The following is a 19,818-nucleotide window of genomic DNA, read 5'->3' as shown; positions in this document are numbered from 1 at the left end:
GCCGTTTACGCCTAATAGAAGAAGAAGAATAATAATCAGCGTAAACGTGTCCGAGATATATATATATACAGGGTGTTCGAGATAAATTAGACAGTTTCTGAGGGAATAGGAAAGAAATTTTTATCAAATTTATGTTAAATATTTAAAAAAAAAATTCTACAAAGTTTAGCTTACCATGTTTGCCGCATTTTTTATTCGAAGTACCCCCCTCCGCGTCGATGGCCGCCTGCACCCGCTTCCGGAACCGCGGGCAAGCCCGGACAACCATGTCTCTGGGGATGGCCGCAAACACGGCCTTTATTCTGGCCACCAGCTCCGCTTTGGTATTGCAGGACGCCCTGTTGGTGTCCCGCTCAACTGTGCCCCACACAAAGTAATCCATAGGATTAAGGACAGGGGAGCTGGGTGGCCAAACGTCGGTGCTGGTGTATCGGTCGAAATTGGCAGTGAGCCATTGGCGTGTTTTAACGGCCGTATGGCATGATGCTGAATCCTGCTGCCAAACGTACGGCCGCCCATTGGCCACCGTATTGTTTTTACGGTGTTCAGCGAACACATCGCCGCCTTCCGAATTTCGGCATTTGTGTGGCCGGCACGAACCATCATAACACACGTTACGCGCTTGTACAATTCGGACGGGTTCCACATATTTACGGAGCTAGACATTTTTTACACTTGTTCGCACAACTTTTAGCAATCGAATGACATATCAATCATTTCGATACGCCAACTCAACCCTGAGATATAAACCCAAAGGCAAGGTGTCAAATTTATCTCGAACACCCTGTAAAAGTGATTTAATGTCATTCCATTCTTACAAAATCGGCATAACAAAATCTATAGGATTGATCATTCAGGACTGTCTAAGACTCTTATGCTTTGATTTTCCATAAGGTGAGCTAAATTATGATTTGAGCACCAAAAAGACGTTAAAAAAGGTTTTATGAATATCTGAAAAAATGTTATTTATCGTGATACATAACATCAAAGCCGATGGATCACATAAATCGCAGCAGTCTTACATATTTTCAAGAAATTATTATACAACCATCATAGTAACAAACAAAAAATCTAGTTACAAGACGTTGGGAAAATTTTTCATCACTAAATGAGACATATTTTATTAGAATGAATTACATAACACTGCATGAACATGATGTAACACTGTATGAATTATATTCTGCGAATGAATAACACTATATGTTACATGCATACATATTTTGGTTATGCCGGTTATTTGAAATTAACCAAACCTGACCGCAATATCTAATCGTTTTCTGCAAAGACGTAATCGTTAAAGCAGATACTATCTGACTCCCCTACCCTCCCTCTCGAGGTTCAAACGGGGTTTCACCGATACTTCTCTTGTCGATAACTGATGATGTTTGGGGGAAGAGGCTAATCGTTAATCTACGAATCGCCCTATAAAGCCACCGAACAAGCCGACACTCGGCATCAGTGTGTATAGGGCCTCAAAAAGAAACATTGTACAGCATGACAAAATTGCTTGTATTTGCTGGCTTGTGCTGCCTCTTAGGAGCTGGACTGGCTTCTTTCCAACGTCAAACAAAACTGATTCAGGGCAACTTTGTGCCACGCAATTCGTCAGCAGATAGAGGTCGTTGCGAAGGTCAAACAGATGGAACTCTATTCCCCTCTAGTAATTGCTCGAATTTTGTCAGTTGCGAGGGGGGTAGAGAAGTAGAAACGGGTTGCCTACCGGAAGGTACCATGTACGACTACGAACGCGAGGTGTGTGATCATCCCGAGTTTGTGACCTGCTGGACGGAAGAAAATCGCTGTACTGGTCGAGAAAATGGAACTCTCATCCCTGCCACGAACTGCTCCAACTTCATCATCTGCATGAACGAACTAGAAAACGAGGAAGTTACCTGTGCACCGGCTGGAACACTATTTGATTACCAGCGAGAAGTCTGTGACCATCCAGAAAACGTGCAGTGTTATGAAGGAGGCGCCTGTGCTGGTAGGCCCGATGGCTCTCTTGCGCCTTCCCGGAATTGTAGCAATTTCTTCCGTTGTGAAAATGAAGACATTGCCGAAGAAATCACATGCCAGCCTCAAGGAACATTATTCGACTGGCAGCGGGAAGTGTGCGATCATCCAGAGAACGTGGAATGTGCTGAATCGGGTCCAACAGGAAACAGTACTGATGCGCCTCCGATGCCGACTTCTGAACCTACTCGTCCTCCACTAGACCCAGATGTTCCCACGGATCTCTGCCGTGGTGTTACCGTAGGGATGATAGAGCATCCCACCGACTGTACACGTTACGTCATCTGTGTGTTAGGTCAACCTAATGTCCAACAGTGTCCAGACAATACCATCTTTATTGCGGAACTTGCAACTTGCGGATTCGGCGATACAGAGACCTGCGCCGCTAGCCAAATTTGGATTGACTCCTACCGACGAGCTACTTCATACGTTCGCTAAACAACTTCATCATAATATCTATGTGTTTAAAGGGAATAAAACAATAACAAATTTAATCTGTGCTTTTTGTGAACCTCCTGTATAATACACGATAAACAAAACGTAATTTTTGTTTATTGCTTGCTTGTCACCGCCAGACGAGACCGCAGTCAAGCTAGACCTGATCTGTTGATTTTGTCTGCTTCATTATCTCTACAGTACTGCCATGAAATAGTATTTAAGGTGCCTTTGGTCGACACAATCGTAACATACTCGAATCTCTTGAAGATGAACAAGAAGTTGTGTATTCTACTGGTGCTTACCGTTCTCTGTTCGGCAACATTTGCCGGCAAGAGCAAGGAATCGTCTAAGGAAAAATCAAAAGAAAAATCTAAGGAAAATTCCGGTTCAAAAGAGAGCGCTTCGAATGAGAGTTCTTCAAAGGAGGTAACCAGTACGGAATCACCCGCAACAACAACGGCCTCCTCAAGTGACAGATGTGCTGGACAACCCGATGGAACCATTCTACCATCTTTAACGACCTGTGCTAACTTTGTCACTTGCCAGGGAGAAGTCGAGGCTTCTGAAGCTACCTGTGTACCGAGTGGTACCATCTTTGATTCATCTAGAGGAGTGTGCGATTACGAACCAAATGTGGTATGTACCGTAGAAGGCGAAACTTCTACCACGGTCACTGAACCATCAACGGAAGTACCGACAACTGGTCCCGAACCTACGCAAAACGAACTGAAGGGTATGTGCAAAGGTGTTATCATTGACATGATTGCTCACCCTGGTAACTGCAACAAGTTCATAATTTGTGTACTGGGCAAACCAAATATCCAATCTTGTGGAAAGAATGAAGTATTCTACTCTGATATTAAGCTATGCGCTTTTGGTAATCCCAAAAAATGTTGAACAACATACTAACATTACCTCAGATTCCAATCGGTAAATAAAGCATGCATTGAAATGAAATTTAATTTTAATGTATTATTAAAACGTTTTGCCTAATGTGAAATAAGAGAAAGAATATACATACCTTTTGTTACAAACATTAAGGCCGGGGTCCATTGTCCGTACTCGCCAGTGTAATTTCGATTTTCACTAGCGCATCTAGCGGAGGCTGATGGAAGCTTTTTTTGGTCATCGAGGGAATGGTCATGCCGGATCTCAAAATTAAGTAGTTTTTCCATTGTTTTTTGTCATGAAAATGGATGTAATGCGTGCAGCACATGTAATTCTACCTATTACAAAACATTTCTCGTCCGAATGAAGTACAAACCATGAAAAAATTACATATTTTCTGAAGCGGTTCCAAATTGTTTGGCAAAATGCTTCGATTTGCCCGGCGGCCATATGCACTAGTGAAAATTGAAATTACACTAGCGAGTACGGACAGTGTTCCCCGGCATTTACAACCCCACTCTGTCGTTCGCCCGGAATATGCTAATCAATTCAAAAACAAGTATTTTAAGCAACTTTAAAGCAACGAAAATCATGGGCCCGGCTATGTAGACACGAGACCACTGAAAGTATGACCTCTATCGGGATTCACGGAACACCAAACTGGGCTAGCGTATCAATCGTAGAGATATGTAATGTTACTTTTTCGATACGTAGACTAAGCTTCAATAATAAAAGGCTATATATGTTGGGATGTTCTGTTTGTATTTTCTTATAAAATGAAATTTAAACCATCGGATTACCTAAAAGCATCGTTAAATGGCCCTCAACACCGTTATCTGCGAAGCAATGCGGCTCGCGAGCTGAAAAGTTTTTAGAACTCTGCTCTAATGGTTTAAGCGATGAATCCTTTAAGGTAGTAAGAATATCAATCCCAAACAAAAGGCATTCATCTGGTGTAAGGACTTAAGAATACCCTGGTTAGTGTAGTGATTAAAAAAGAGTAAAACAAATCTATTAAAAACTTTATGTTACCTATATACTAAAGACTAGGACTTCTTCTATTTGACGTCACGTTCTACTCGGACATGATGGCCTATACAGGCTTTCGAGACTTATTCAGCACTTCATAACCGTATATTTAGTGCTTGCTTCCTTAAGAACCACTTAAAAACTAAGTAAGACAATCTATAATCCATAGCAGGACAAATTGAAGACTCGATTTGCGCCCAGAATAGCTATAACATTCCATGGTACCAAACCATCCATGATGGATTTAATATTTCAAAAGATAACTCGTCGTTTACACCAAATCTGTACCAATTGCTTACTTGCTTAAGATTAGGTGCTACCTAGACGTCTCATTTTTATCTAAAAATCATAGCTCTATCTATGGCCTAAGGATGATTACAAACTCGACAATATTAAACATCAACTCACACGTGATTACGTTTTCGTCACCTGAGCTAAGATACGACACAACGTTTAATGGCATTCGCTTTAAAATTTGGACTGCATAACAGCTGCTTTATTTATTGCTCTAGAGGCAACCCACTCAACACATATTATACAACAACGTCTGGCCACGAGTGTTAATAAGCCTTTGTCCCTAAGCTTGCAGATGTCTACCGTTTCCTAGAATTTTCAGACACCTTCAATATTACGTCACTGACGGCCAAATGTATACAGTTTACTCTTTCTCGTCTGGTCTGCTCCAAAAAACGTCATCCAATTCAGTCCAGACAAGCTGATGAAACGTTCGAGTTGATAACAATACAGTAATTGCGCCTTGTACTGTTTTTTTCCATGGTTTCGAGACATGAAAAAATCACTAATCCGACCATAAACAGTTGCTAATAATACGAAGGTGCCGCACCTTTTCCGTACTGGGGGGTAAATTTTTATTTCTCACCAACCCTCCAGACAAGCAGACCTCAAGTTGTTTTGTTTGTCGGTTTTTTTTTGCGATGGCGCTCATTGCTTTTGATTTATAACTGTGCGGAAGCGCATAATCTACGTCTGGCGTTCAGCAGTGCCCTTCTTCTACCCTCATTTGTTTTTGTTCTAGAATTTACTTCAGAGCGCAAATTTAATACATCGTGTGACGTATCGTCTTGTTTTTTTGCTTTTGATAACAAAGTATTTCTCTAGCGATAAGCAAGAATAATGTTGACTTTTATCAGTAGCTCTACTATCAAAAAGAGTTTACTTCAAGTACCAAAATTACAAAAAAAACTCAGCTAGTGCAACATATCAATAATTTTTCGATGTTTTTCATATTTTTCACTGCAAGCACTTTTGATTCCATTATATGCCCGTCTAGTCTTTAACTACGCAGGCTGTTTGTGGCCCAATCCGTAGGAGTTTTAAAATTTAACCTCAACGCAAGATTCCAGCAGGGTGTCTATACTGCCGTAATCCGCCTACTATGATTTTTTAGTTAAGATAGTATTTGATACATTTATTGCTTATGTTTTACCTTCTTCTTATAATTCACGTTATGTCCTACGCAGAGATGCCGGCCTATACAGGCTTTCGAGACTTATTGAGGTACCACGCAGCCGGATAGTCTACCATTGCTACCACCGGGGACGGTGCATTTGAGGCTTGAACCAATGAAGGTCTGTAGTATGGGACTGGTTAGGACTTTGTTCTGTTTGGATTCTTATTTTTCTAAAGACAAAATAAATCAGAATCTATCTTTCTATCTTGGATTTCTGTACATACTACTCTATCTCAAATCATGATTCAATAATTGTGTTACTGAATATTACTTAAGCATTTGTGTATGATGAACAAATTTAGGCACGTTCGAAATACGAAATAACTTATTTTAAAAGTTTTTTTCCCAGCAACATTTAGCCATGACACGACCTCAATTGATAAAAGTGCATTTTTTCTTTATTGCAATGGAAAAATTGAAATCTTTTGTCGTACACTCTATCAAAGAAAACAAACAAGTTTTCTTTGATAGAGTTATCAAACTCCAGGGCAGCGCAAAAAATGCATTTCAAGCGCAGACAACAAACGAAACAGACCCTTTTTCGCATAGTATCGCGATCGTGCATGAAAGATAATTTTCATGCCAGAAACATTTTGATAAGCTTGTTTACCGAGCTTTCCAATTTATGTTACAACTGATCACCTGGACTGATATAGTTCACATCAATTTAGTACCCGGTATTGTGTAGCCGATCGGGAAATAAAAACCTATTCTTTAAAAGTGAATTGTTTCATTGCGTTCACCAACAGTGATCTGGACACTAACCAGCTCGACTGCAAATCAATAGTGTTGGTATTAGAATACGTTTACTAGTTAGTAGGCTGGTCAAATACATCCTGATCATGAATCCTTTAGCCGCGACCTTGTTCGTCGGTATCGTGAGTGTTGCAATGGCATTCGATGAAGAGTGCATTGGCAAACGCAACGGAGCCACCTTTGCCGACGAGTACAGCTGTAGTAAATATCGGGTCTGTCTCGGAGGATATCTTTCTCACGGTGAATGCATGTCCGGACTTTCCTGGGATAATTTTCGGCGGCTGTGTCTACCAGCGGCATTAGTGTCTTGCACGGCCAAACTTACTACAACTGTTCAGACCACACCTTACGTGCCACCAACTGATGATGGAATTATACTGGATGAAAACCACAACAGTCTGCCAGATGATTTTGAGACTGGAGAGTACACATGCCCACAGCAAGGCGTGTTAAGCATACCACATCGACGCAGCTGTTCACAGTATATTCTGTGTTTCGATGGCACTGCCGTACTGCAGCGATGTGCCCCTGGACTTCATTTTAACGCAGCGCAAAGTCAGTGCACTCTGCCCAGCTTGGCTAGTTGCGATTTGCAGGAGCATGTGTGCCCTGAGAAGGACGATCCACTAAAGCTTGTATTTGTAGCAGATCGCTTTGATTGTTCCAAGTGAGTGTCGGAAATGTATAGCATCAACCTTGTTATTAATAATATTCACATCTAATTTCCTTACCTCGTGTAGGTACTACTATTGTTACAACGGAAAGTTCCATCCACACAGTTGTGCCCCAGGACTACACTGGGATCCACTAAACAACTGGTGTACGACAATCGCGGAATCAAAGTGTCAAAACTTCACACCCTACATGGAAGTGAACGAACCGACGTTGGTTCCAAAAAAAGTCAGTTGCATGGACGACCATGCCCGTTGGGTCAAGCATCCAAAAAGCGAACGACATTATTATCTCTGCTACAAGGGCAAGTCGTTGCTAAAACGCTGTGATGATGGTCTCATCTGGGATGAAACAACACACTCGTGCAACTATGAAAACTGATCAACGGATAAACGTTATCTTGCCTTTGGATTGAAGTTTTGCAAACTATCAAATAAAATATTGATACTACCATAAAGGGAATGCAAATGCAAGTATGTAAGTGAAAATCTTGTCTCTACTAATCGTGTTGATTTTTGTGTTTGTGTTTTTGTGTTTTGTTGTTTGCCAAAAATGCGAGTTTCTAAGTTCGATCGTTAGATGGGATAAATATGTTGTTGCAAATGCACATTAATTAATTCTAAAAAATATATATCCTTCGAAAGCAATGTTGATGCTGAGGGATTTTTACATCTGACGTATTACATACTTACTTATCCGGCGCTACAACCGCTTTGCGGTCTTGGCCTGCCTCAGGAGTGTCCGAAACCGCTCGTGGTCTCGCGCCAGGCCTCCTCTGTCCTTGTTGACGGCCTAAGAAGACTTTACGGGCTGGGTCGTCCGTTTTCATGCATACAACATGGTCAGCCCACTGGAGCCTGGCGAGCTTGATACGCTGCACGACAGTGAGGTCGCCGTACATCTCGTATGGCTCGTCATTATAGCGGCTCGTCCATTGTCCTTCCACACATAAGAGGCCAAGGATCCTACTGAGCATCTTCCTCTCGAACCCGACTCAGAGGGTTTCGTCAGATTTGGACAGTGTCTATGTCTCAGAGGTACCGTGAGGTGATGTGAGTACCGGTACTATATAGGTACTATATAGTCCCAGCTTCGTCCGTTGCGACAGGTTCTTTGAGGTGAACTGATTATTCGGGCCGGTTGGACACCAGCATCTTTGCGCTCAACTCAGCTTCCATGCTATTGTCGTTGCTGACCTTTGACCCAAGATAGGTGAATTCTGGGACGACTTCAGAAGTACGTTCACCTATCTGTACGTGACGCCTACGTAGATTATTTATTGGTAGGGTCGCTGATGTTGCCACCATCAGGTTGGTCTTTGTCTCGTTTATCTACAATCCGAGGCTCTCTAACGCCTGCTCGATCCCCACGCAACAATATCCCATATAAATCTTGTTCCTCCTCCCGACTTACTACTTCATTCTCCCTCTTTTTGACAAGTGCCACCCGTGTTGCCATTGCACCGTTATTCCTTGAATTTGTTTTTATTGTTCGAAGTTTCGATGTGGTCAGTCGCGGATCCTAGCGAGAGTCATTTATACTCATTTGGCAGCCGGAGTGTGTTGTATCTGAAAGAAGAGAGGAGAACATATTGATACAAAGTATATTATACTTACCATCGATCTTTAGCCGTCTGTGTTCCTGTACAGCACGGTCTATATTTGACTATTGTAACGATTGTGATCAATGTGGTTATTTGAAAAATAAAACTCGATTTACTCCTCGTAGGCATCATGCATCAGCCGGACAAAGAAGAAGAAGAATGGTTAGTACTTTTTCCTTTTCTTCGTATGAACTACTTCGTGAAAATGTGGCAGAAACATGTTTTGGTGCTATCAAACGAAAAAAAACAGCGACAAAAATACCAAAACCATTATTCTTCAAATCAAGGAATAATTTTATCACAGAACAGATCAGCAACTCCAGTGCCACGTTCGTCAATTTCAAATTTTAGAAAAGAGATAAATAATATTGTCCGTACATATTTTACCCCAAGGGCACCTGAATAGCAGAACATTCCAATTTTAGGAACTAATCAATCAACTAAAAGATATTGTAATTTATTGAGCATCAGTGAAGAAACTAGGTGGGAAAATATGTTAGGAAAAATCGTACGGAAATTAGAAAACTTGGAGGTAAAAATTGATTGTATTGTAGACAACGTATGCATTGATAGGAATACTCAGCGGTGCGTAAGATTTGAATATCAGCAAATTAATTCAGCGGAGAAGATGAAGGAATTTGACGAAAAACAATATATTTATATTGCACAATAGATTGTGCAAGACATAGAAAACAGAATGCATAATGCATTAGAAATTCTAATAGACAGGGATTTTTTTAGCAAGTGCACCTGGAGTGTTAGAGGGTAATTAGAAAAAAACACGCATTTGGAGAGTTTTACAACATTTTAAAAATGTTTCAACTATTTGCAGGTAATAATTTTAAAATTCCTACAGAAGAATCGGTCAAAAAATTTATTTAAAAAAAAACTTTTGCACAGCACGGATAGAGCAAAAGCACAGAAGATATAAGTAAAAGTATAAGTATAAGTATAAGAAAAACAAGTTGCCACAAAAGACAAATGCATTGAAAATTATTGATATAATCCTGACTTTTATATAAGTAATACGTTGTTTTTTTATTATGCGAAAGGGACGACCGTATGGCATTGCGCGTTTATTTTCGGGTTCTTAGAATAAAAGACCAAACTGAATTAAATATTAAGACATTTATTTGACGCACGCTTCTCATTCTTTTCTGAACGATTTATTTTATGTGGAAAAATAAAAAATTTATTTGTTTTACGCAATAACCTCCCAAATTTATCACATAAGCGTATGTAGCAAAGGAGTGAAATAAAATTCGTTACCTAAATCTATAAGCACTAATTTGCACATAACATCTTCAATGCATACATCACTTAAATTCGATGACAAATCTGTAGCATTAGCTTTAAAGTTATTACACATGACGGAACTGGTTTCGAGAATGTGTTCTCCGTTTTTGTAAATTCATATGCCTTAATTGTAACGCAATCCAATGTTTCTAATGTTATTTGTTATTTGAATAGTTTTAGGTTTTTTGTTAAAAAACAACAATTATTAAGACTTTGTCATAGCATAAAAATTTTGTTTATGTGCAGTATTATTTCCTGTTTAGTTATTTTTGTAAAAGGATATGCTCTCTCAGAACGTTTTGTAGCAATTTCAATTTCCTGTAATTCTATCACACGGTTAACTACTTGTGCTAATGGGTTTGGGCCACTTCTTACTAAATTTTTCATGAAAAACCATTTGTTTTCAAAAGGATAAGTGGAAGTTTTGGGAAGAGGTCCATGATTTTTTACATCAGTTACAACGTGGAGAAGGTTATGCACATTGCTTGTAACATGATGTTCGTGGTAAATGGTTGCAAATTGTGCAACAAACTTTTCTAATAAAATCCCGGCATATAACCAGTGTTTTTCAAATTTCTAAGAAGATAGTAATATGACGGCGGCATAAAATAACTTGAAGTGTTCAAAAGCTTGTTTACTTATGTAATGACTTAGCATTGGAATACTTGCGTGACGTAAAAAGCTTCCAAACTCTGAAGCTTTCCAAAAGAGCAAATATTTCAATGAACGTAGTTTCCTGTTTATATCGCTGGGAAATATAATTTGAAGTAACAGCGCCTGTGATTGTTGTTCTGGTGACCATTTTGGAAAAGGCTTGAGGGCGCAAGTGACAAAACCCTGTATCAATTTACGAAATACTCCTATATCTATCAGATGAAGTAGATCAGCGACAATGAAACCTACAATAAGATCAAAGTCATTCAAATAAAATAGTGGAGATGTGCGTTTCACGCGTTCTTTGTACACACCGCCTTTTAGTTCTTTGTCATACGAACTTGAACACTTTTATAAACAACCTTTCATGCGCTTTTAATAAAAGTACCTACACTCTTTCATTTTATGCATCCGTGCACTGAATTATGAATACGCACTGAATACGCAACTCCTGTAAAAGTTATAGTAAAATGTACGGATTAGTTTATTTTCATAGAACATTTCAATCAAACCATTACACCTTTTAAAAACGAGAGCGCAGGTGTATCAGCAATTATTGCACGTAATTGAATATCTATCATTTTCCCATTAATAATGGTTCCTTGGTCTGATGGTTTAGTTTGTCCACCAATTGACGAAGATAGCCCTCAGCATTTTCTGGCTTGGATGCTCCACTTTTTTACACGGGAAACAAACTTTTTCCAACAAGTACGATGAATCCACACTGTGGCTATTTATGAGTTCATGTCAAGGTGCATTTTAATAAGGATACATTGATTAATTCATCTGACATGGTATTACTTGTTCGTAAAGCATTTTGATAGGTACTAAATGCACGATTGTGTCGATAATTGTTCAGCTTATTGTTCAGATAATTGTTAAGGCTTTTGTATCTTATTCCGAATATCATCAATAATAAGATACACATAGGAGGATGGGGTTTTAAAGAAGCAAAATTGCTCTTGCTTTGATATGTTTGATTCTATCACACTTTTACCCCTCTGTTGCTACTCCTCAAATTAATAAACATAACAACTAGTTTTTAAAATAGGTATTACCAATCTAACAAACATAAAAAAGCACAGCAATCGTTATTTAAGATAAAATTCATTGTTAATTCATAAATAAATAAATAAATAAATAAATAAAATAATAAATAAATTATAATATTATTATCATTTTTATCATTTTAAACAGCTATCATTTTTAACAGCAAACAGAGTTGTAACAACTTCAAGAATTGCAATTATAACAAACTTATACATAAAAAGGGTTTATAATAAAAAAAAAATTATTTGTTTATTTAAACAGCTATTGATAAAGCAGGATAATGAAATACATACAAGTATTTATTAACCTCATGAACCTCACTTTGAAAAAGAGTACCAAAAGTATTTTAGTTTTATAAGAGTTTTATTAAAAATAGCTGGAAACATAGATTGAATAGGTAATTTTTTTATTTCATATATTTAATTTACTTTCAATATTTTTATTATTTTATATTTTCTACTCATAGGACATGTTAATCCAGTTGAAAGCTTTTGGGAAGTTTATGAATTCTTTCAGATTAGTTTTTTTCCTTTTATACCATAGTGCAACAATGAAAAATATTAAACCTGTTATTTACTTGTAACTTAAAAATTTAATCTCGTAGATATCGATTCAACTAAATGGAAAATAACTTTTTTTCATCGCAATTTAAAATATTTTTTTATTTAAATAATGTACATTGGTTGGTCGCGTGGACAGCACTGTGCTAAAAATGTTACTTGGGAATTTTTTAAGGAATGTAACGCTTTGTTTGTTTACAATAACAAGCGTTCTTTTTCGGTTGTCTATATTTACGATACAGTGAGGTTTTCAGCGTGTCTGGCCCCGTCTAACAGCATTGTAACGCTATCGTAAATGCAAACGTTACTCCAAGTTTGAATAGTGCATAGCGCCATCTGTTGAGAAAATATATTTAAAAACAATCGGCGATGTTACTGCAGTAATACTCTTCAGCAAATAATATTTTACGACATTTTATGAACCATTTGACAATTCCACGAAACAATGGCAAAAAGTTAAAGATAAAAATAGGCCCATTCTGCAAAGTACTGCTACACGAAACATGAATTGCTAAATGTGTCATTGTCATTGTTTTATCTTCCTCCCTCTCTCCTTTACATAAAATGAGTCTATTCAAAGCACGGATTTATTACGCCCAACAAAAGTCCTACATTAAGTTACCTTTTATTTATCATTCCGCAACTTGGTCATTTAGTATAATTTGGTCATCGATCTACTTTAACTAACTCTGCTTTGCCTTAGGTGTTTCATACACGCATTATTTATTATTTTATTTGTATGTTAACCATAGAAGTAACGGAACACTATTATCGCACGTTTACAGATAGCATACTACATTAGCAAACAAATTATTGGTGATATCGTTTGAACATCATCAGTGAAAGTAATGCTTTGATAACGATTTTTTTTTTTTCAAACTATGATATCGTGCCCTAGTTTTTTATCGTTATTGAGGACCAACTCGCCTTATTTAAGAGTTCCCAATTCCAATATGTCTTAGTCTCTCCAAACAAGTTTAACCACATCATCATGGATTTTAAGAGGTTTGCAGTAGTGTTTTTGGTGACTATATTATCAAACTTCGTTATATCTCAACAGCTTACTCCAAATGAGTTGTGTGAAGGCGTTAAAATCAATTCATTTGTTGCTGATCCTGAAGATTGTAGCAAGTTTTACCAGTGCAATGGAGATACAACCATTCACGGCACTTGTCCAACAGGAATGTTTTATCATGCAAAAGATGTGTGTAGTTTCGACGAATCGGATTGCAACAGTTTTACAACACCTGTTTCAACAACAACGATACCGGATGATAATTCTATAACAAATGAGAGTACGTCGCCGACTATAAGTTCAACGATCACAACGCCATCCATAGATAGTGCAATTGATCCAGAATCGTATTGTCTATCATCTAATCCTAATATTCCATCGTTTGTGAAAAGTTTAGACAATTGTTCAAACTATTATATTTGTGTTGATCAAGCGCCAATTCTTCAAAAGTGTGCGACAGGAAAGTACTGGAATCCAATCCATCAGTACTGTGATGACCCTGAAGCCGTTACCTGTGAACATGATCGTATTCCTGATCCGGAAGAAGTCTGTCAACAAAGGCCACTCAGTGGTATTTCTTTCACTGCCAGTCCTAACAACTGTGGGGAATACTACATATGCATCAAACAAAAACCTTTTCGCATGAACTGTGCGCCTGGCACTTTTTGGAACAGTAATTCTAACCAATGCGATGATGCTGATATTGCTAACTGCAAGGCAAGTGTGTTTCCTCATAATCATTTATTCTCGTTTTATCATAGTTCATTATTTTTAGATTTCAACCCCTTCAACAATTGATCTTGATGAGCTCTGTGCACAAAGAAAAGATGTGTTTCTCAGCCATCCCAGATATTGTGATCTTTACTTGTTTTGTCGTAATGGTAAAGCTTCTACTCAACGCTGTCCATTCCTTACCGACTGGGATTCCGTCAATAACCGTTGTATGCCACGTCACCAAACTATATGCACTAAGCAACGTTTCCATTCAAGTAAATAATGGGAGCTATAGAAAATTTGTAATCAAGATTTCTGTTTTCATCATTCTCGTTCAACGATCAATGAGTTTACTTAATCGTTAGTTTAAACGATAAATAGAATATCATGGACAAAAGTTACAGTACATTTCTGTTTACATTGCGTCAAGGGTATTTTTTATATTTTTTATGTACATGTAGATGCTAAATATTCCGAAAATAATAATTTCATAATAAAATTTCTAATCTAAGACCCAATATAAGGCCTAAGTATAAGGTGTCAGCATTTTTTGTTGTGTTGTATTCCATTATTTATTACATTATTTAAGAAATGATGAAATCATTTTTTTTTTTTTCATTTTATAATTACCACAATGTATTATAGATACGCGTAAATTGCAAGTAAATTCAAACGTATGTTTTATATTTTTCGTAGGAAAAATCTTGAATGACAATTCTTTAGATCTTTAAAATTAGAAGAAAAAATAATAATAGGTTTGAAACAGCCACGGATATCAAATTTAACATTTTGGTTTCATTCGCATGATCATGCAACTTTAACGTAAGCTAAGTTTAGTTAAATAAAATCTTAAGTCAAACTGTTACGTAGAGTTAAATTTTTGTCGTTCCAGTTAACAAAATAACTATACCTTTATCAAACAATCACATCCTAATGAACAAAAACACTTTCTTATCATGGCAAAAGGTACCCCATTATCTAATTTATAAATACCTACCTAACTCTTACTTCCGCTATAAATTCGCATATCACATTCAAAAATACTCCCTGTATCATAAAGCTAGTTCACATACAAACGGAAATCTGATTGGCAGCTGAAGATAACTTATCGCAGCTTTACAGAAATTTTTTATGATAAGTCACACCAGTGAAATCAAGCGATCTTAACAACTTGCATGAAATATCTTGTCGCAAATAACAGTAAAGCTGTTGCTAAGAAATCTGTTTCACTTTCCGCAAGGAAGCAAATTACATTATGTTCATTCATATTGGATTGTGGATTGTGGATTGGATTATCCAGCGCTACAAACAAGTTGAGGCCTTGGTTTGGTTTTTTATTTGTAGATTTGTAGATACCATATTGTAGACCTGCCAAACATTGAACTGACAAACATTGCACTCAAGGTTACAATGTGTATACTGTCTCGATTCCATCAAAAATACAACTGATTGACAACGTGATTGCATCACACATATGCTGATGACAGTTCAATGAAATTCTACGATCAAGCGATCAATATTTATACTTGTAAACCTCAAAAACACACATCAGTCTATACTTAGTGGTCGATGATAAAGAACCAAAAATATAAATGGCATTACTCACGATAGGTTTTACTGGAATAACAATAATACTACTCCCACTTCTAGTTATCAGTGCACAACAATTCGATCCGATGGAAATATGTCGAGGGAAACCTAATAACGCCACCGTTATGAACCCACTATCTTGTGATTCATTTTTACTGTGCAGTGACGGTCTACCAGCTGGGACTGGGCAGTGTCCAAGTGAAATGCTCTTTAACGCTGAGAAGGAAATTTGTAATTTTCCTGAAAACGTGAATTGCGGTTCCGTCCCTTTGCCTACTCAATTCCAAACTAGTACAGAAGAGTCTACCGAAATGATAACCGATTTAAGTGTAGAAACTACTACATCTTCTGTTCCAAACGAATCCTGTCCACAAATAGACGATCCTGTTTCACCATTGTACATGTCAATCCCAGATAACTGTACCAATTACATCATGTGCTACCATGCTACTCCCTTGATAATGCAATGTCCTATAGGAACGGAATGGAACAAAAACAATTCAATTTGTGATACACCGGAAAATGCAAAGTGTCAGGTAAGAGCGCAAATACTTTACGTAGGTCTAACTAACCCAGTAAACAACTTTTCCTTAATTTACAGGCAAGCTTTCAAGATCCATTTGGATGCCCAGTAGAAGGAACAAAAGTTTTACCACACCCAACCAATTGTGAAAAATTCGTGTTCTGCTTGAACGGTATATCTAGAGTTCAAGTTTGTCAAATGTTCAAGTACTTCGATCCCGTCGCAGGAGAATGTGTCCTAGGAAAATGTTAAATGGAGACAAATGTTATATGTTAAAACAAACACACACAATTTTATCTAAGTGTTATTTGTAAGAGTTTAACGGTCCCAATAATGTAACTTGATGATTGTGAAGTGCATCATTTGATTGTATTCAATAAGCCATAAAATATTTTCACTTGATATTTTTTGTGAACACAATTTTTATGAAATACAATAGCAACCGAATTGCTTTATTCCTGATAGTTTGCCTGTGTAACCATAACTATCATAATCTATATACAATGTGTTGTTATTTGAAAAGAAAACTACTTCAATACATAACACCTACAAAATCCATGTAATGACTCTAGTTGATCTGAAAATAACTAATTAAAACTTAGCCTAATAGAACTAAGGCTTATTTTGTCTTCTTTAAAGTATATGATTATATGATGAATCAACTCTTGCCGTGCGTTAGACATACCGGTACAATTTCACATCGTGAAGCGTGAAATAGTGGCCAAAATCAACATAATGAAACATTTCACGCCAACAATAATGTGTTTGTTCAAGTTCAACTGAGATCCTGTATGGTGCGAAGAGATACGATGAAATGTCAAATTTTTCACGAGCTCACATATTGCGTATAAATATTCTCCTTTACATAGACCATTTTTCTATCAACTTCTTATACAATGTTTTTAAGTCTCACCGATTTTTCTCCGAGTTTTTCGATTATCCACGAAAAGAGTCTATCGTTGTTCTCGAAAAAAGCATTATTGTGTGTTTAGTCGTGAAAAGTTTTCGGATAATTTTTTGTTTATTTTGTGGAGTTTATTGATATTCGTTTTTCTTACTCGTACTGATCGTTAGCCAAAGATGAAGATTGCGAAAAAGTCTTTCCGCTCCCTATTTACTAATTAGCTATCACTAGGGTTGTGCCTACAAAATATATCATTGATAGAATTTGTTAGGCTCCAATAGCAACTCGAATCATGCAGTTGCTCCAACAGTGTGTTATTGTCGTATTCGTAAAAACAACAATCAGGTTTTTAAAATATTTGATATTGCTTTCAAATGCTCATCTCATTAAGGTGAAACAATGTTAGTGTTAGATAGTAGAAATTTATCCTCGAGTTCGACCATAATGATAATTCCTTCTATGCATAATATGATAATCGAAGTTGAAAGAGTTCGACAGTATGAAATGTGATACTCTAAGATGATCTGTAATTTATATACGGATAGATTCTTCCCATCTTTCATAATAAGGAAAATTCTTTCGCGGGACGCATTGAACGTTTTGGCCCGCGAGCCAGACTGTACCGACCGCTGATCAAGACCATAACACCCCCATCGAAAGACCATCCATCACACCTAGACCCGATACTGCTATCACGACTTCGGATCGAATACACCCGGCTCATACAAACTTTTCACAAATCCAGCTCGCCACTATACAGTTTCTGTGGCATTGATATCACTATCGGCCACATCTTAACCGAACTGTACTGCGCAACGCGTCATCTGCAAATTTGACCCCAGCATAGATACTATCTTGCAACTACACAGCGATTGCTAGCGAAAACTTTTAAAATTCCTTCGTATAACTAGCCTTTATTAAGAACTCTAACCAAACCACATGTGAAACAGATAAACTTTTAAATAACAACAACCGATAACTCCGAATAAGTAAACCGAGACTACCCGGTATAAGGTAATTGCATGCCACAAAAGGCTTGCAAAAAAGAATGTTAAATCTTAAGACTAAAATTAATTTATCAATGAGAATCGACCTAAGGTAGTTACAGCGCCTACCACAACTATATCGACAGTCGTTTTTTGCGATTTCCGGAAAATCCATAAGATATAGATAGAATTATTTTAGCGAACTACATACGTTTTAATATTTGATTTGAAAAAAAAAACAGTGAATGTATGAGTTGTGCAAAATACTATTTCACATCTTTGTATATTTTTTTAATTTTTTTAAACACATTATTGCACGATTTATGACGAAAAAACAAACTTATGGTCGTACCATAACTATAAAGACACTTCGAAAAACAGGTTTTATGTGCTAAATAACGCATTTAAAAATCGTTCAAAAATATAAATAACATATTCTACAAAGGTTTTACAGAAATACATTTTTTAACGATTTTTAAAAAGTGTTTTTATAACTTATTTTAAGGTTTTATAAGTTTTATAGGAGTAAATATCAAAATATATTTTTTTCGAATATAAAAAAAATCACAAAAAAAATTTTTTTCGCCTGTGGTGATTGTTTTTAAAATGCAAATCAAAGTATGTAAAACGTTTTTCAAAAACTATTTTGAAATTGCCATGAGAACCTTATCAATTTTGTGAACAACGGTTCAAAACTGATGCGTTCAAACAAAAGCGACACAAAAACATCAACAACGATTTTTTAGCAGAATCTAAATATTTGCTGCTGTTACATACATAGTTAAGGAATGTAATCCTAGTCTGATATTTTTTTCCTCCCACCACCCACTTCACCATTGATGTTCTCTTAGACCACTACAAAGGCGCCCGTAAATGTTTTGGAAGAAGTGCAGACGAACACGATATTCAATTGCAATGGGCCTAGAGTATTACTCTTAAGGTCGTGCAAAAATGTGTTTAAAAAAATTGAAAAAATATACAAAGATGTAAAATAGTATTCTGCACAACTCATACATTCACTGTTTCTATCTATCTCTGATGGATTTTCCGTAAATCGCGAAAAACGACTGCCCATATAGTTATGTTAGGCGCTATATAACAATGAACTAAAAAATACTATTCTATCAGGAATAAGCATTCTCTGCCCCGAAAAGTGTCTCACTTTTTGTAAATCTAACTCTCTCAGTCTAGAATGTAGAAAGTCTAGGGACTTTTTCTTTCGGGATATTTCTTCTCATATTTTTCTTCTACTTCTTCTTTTAGGCATGCATGTGCCACTAGCTTGACTTCCAGTGATTTATTGATTTGCCAAAACAGGATAGTCAGTCCTACATATAGGAGCACTGTCCATTCGGATCTTGAACCCATGACGGGCATGTTGCTAGGTCGTGCCAATTGACGATTGGTGGTACACGAGTATAGAAAAATATCATCCTTTATTAATGTAAAAAATCATATATGATTGAGTCATAAAAATTGGATAAATAGTAAAAATATAATTACCAAAAATACCCTTGATGCTGTACCACTCATTCAACTCATTAATTATTTTAGCGAACTACATACGTTTTAATATTTAAATTATTTTTTATTGAATGTTTGATAAGCAGTTGAAGAAACATCTTTCTAGCTACAAAAATTACCTCATCGCGTGCT

At 36.9% G+C, this 19,818-nt stretch overlaps 5 protein-coding genes across 5 annotated transcripts; all 5 read left to right on the top strand.

Annotated features, from left to right (window-relative positions):
* The first annotated feature begins 1,443 nt into the window (after positions 1-1,443).
* On the top strand, positions 1,444-2,507 carry LOC133394037 (chitin-binding domain protein cbd-1-like). Its single transcript, XM_061662402.1, has one exon. It carries the CDS (start codon positions 1,495-1,497, stop codon positions 2,449-2,451), a length of 957 nt encoding a protein of 318 aa, XP_061518386.1. The 5' UTR covers positions 1,444-1,494; the 3' UTR covers positions 2,452-2,507.
* Positions 2,508-2,686: 179 nt separating this feature from the next.
* On the top strand, positions 2,687-3,413 carry LOC133394042 (protein obstructor-E-like). Its single transcript, XM_061662409.1, has one exon. It carries the CDS (start codon positions 2,719-2,721, stop codon positions 3,346-3,348), a length of 630 nt encoding a protein of 209 aa, XP_061518393.1. The 5' UTR covers positions 2,687-2,718; the 3' UTR covers positions 3,349-3,413.
* Positions 3,414-6,567: 3,154 nt separating this feature from the next.
* Positions 6,568-7,755, top strand: LOC133394038 (probable chitinase 10). The gene is made up of 2 exons (XM_061662403.1): positions 6,568-7,262; positions 7,336-7,755. The coding sequence occupies exons 1-2, from the start codon at positions 6,682-6,684 to the stop codon at positions 7,646-7,648; spliced, it is 894 nt and encodes a 297-aa protein (XP_061518387.1). The 5' UTR covers positions 6,568-6,681; the 3' UTR covers positions 7,649-7,755.
* Positions 7,756-13,383: 5,628 nt separating this feature from the next.
* On the top strand, positions 13,384-14,616 carry LOC133394035 (probable chitinase 10). Its single transcript, XM_061662400.1, has 2 exons — positions 13,384-14,162; positions 14,221-14,616. Exons 1-2 carry the CDS (start codon positions 13,422-13,424, stop codon positions 14,440-14,442), a joined length of 963 nt encoding a protein of 320 aa, XP_061518384.1. The 5' UTR covers positions 13,384-13,421; the 3' UTR covers positions 14,443-14,616.
* Positions 14,617-15,375: 759 nt separating this feature from the next.
* Positions 15,376-17,207, top strand: LOC133394040 (peritrophin-1-like). Its single transcript, XM_061662406.1, has 2 exons — positions 15,376-16,285; positions 16,351-17,207. The coding sequence occupies exons 1-2, from the start codon at positions 15,752-15,754 to the stop codon at positions 16,522-16,524; spliced, it is 708 nt and encodes a 235-aa protein (XP_061518390.1). The 5' UTR covers positions 15,376-15,751; the 3' UTR covers positions 16,525-17,207.
* The last annotated feature ends 2,611 nt before the right edge of the window (positions 17,208-19,818 follow it).

Source organism: Anopheles gambiae, chromosome 3 (genome assembly GCF_943734735.2).
Source record: "Anopheles gambiae chromosome 3, idAnoGambNW_F1_1, whole genome shotgun sequence".
Taxonomy (NCBI): Eukaryota; Metazoa; Arthropoda; class Insecta; order Diptera; family Culicidae; genus Anopheles; species Anopheles gambiae.
This window is presented reverse-complemented; position numbering and strand designations above follow the sequence as displayed.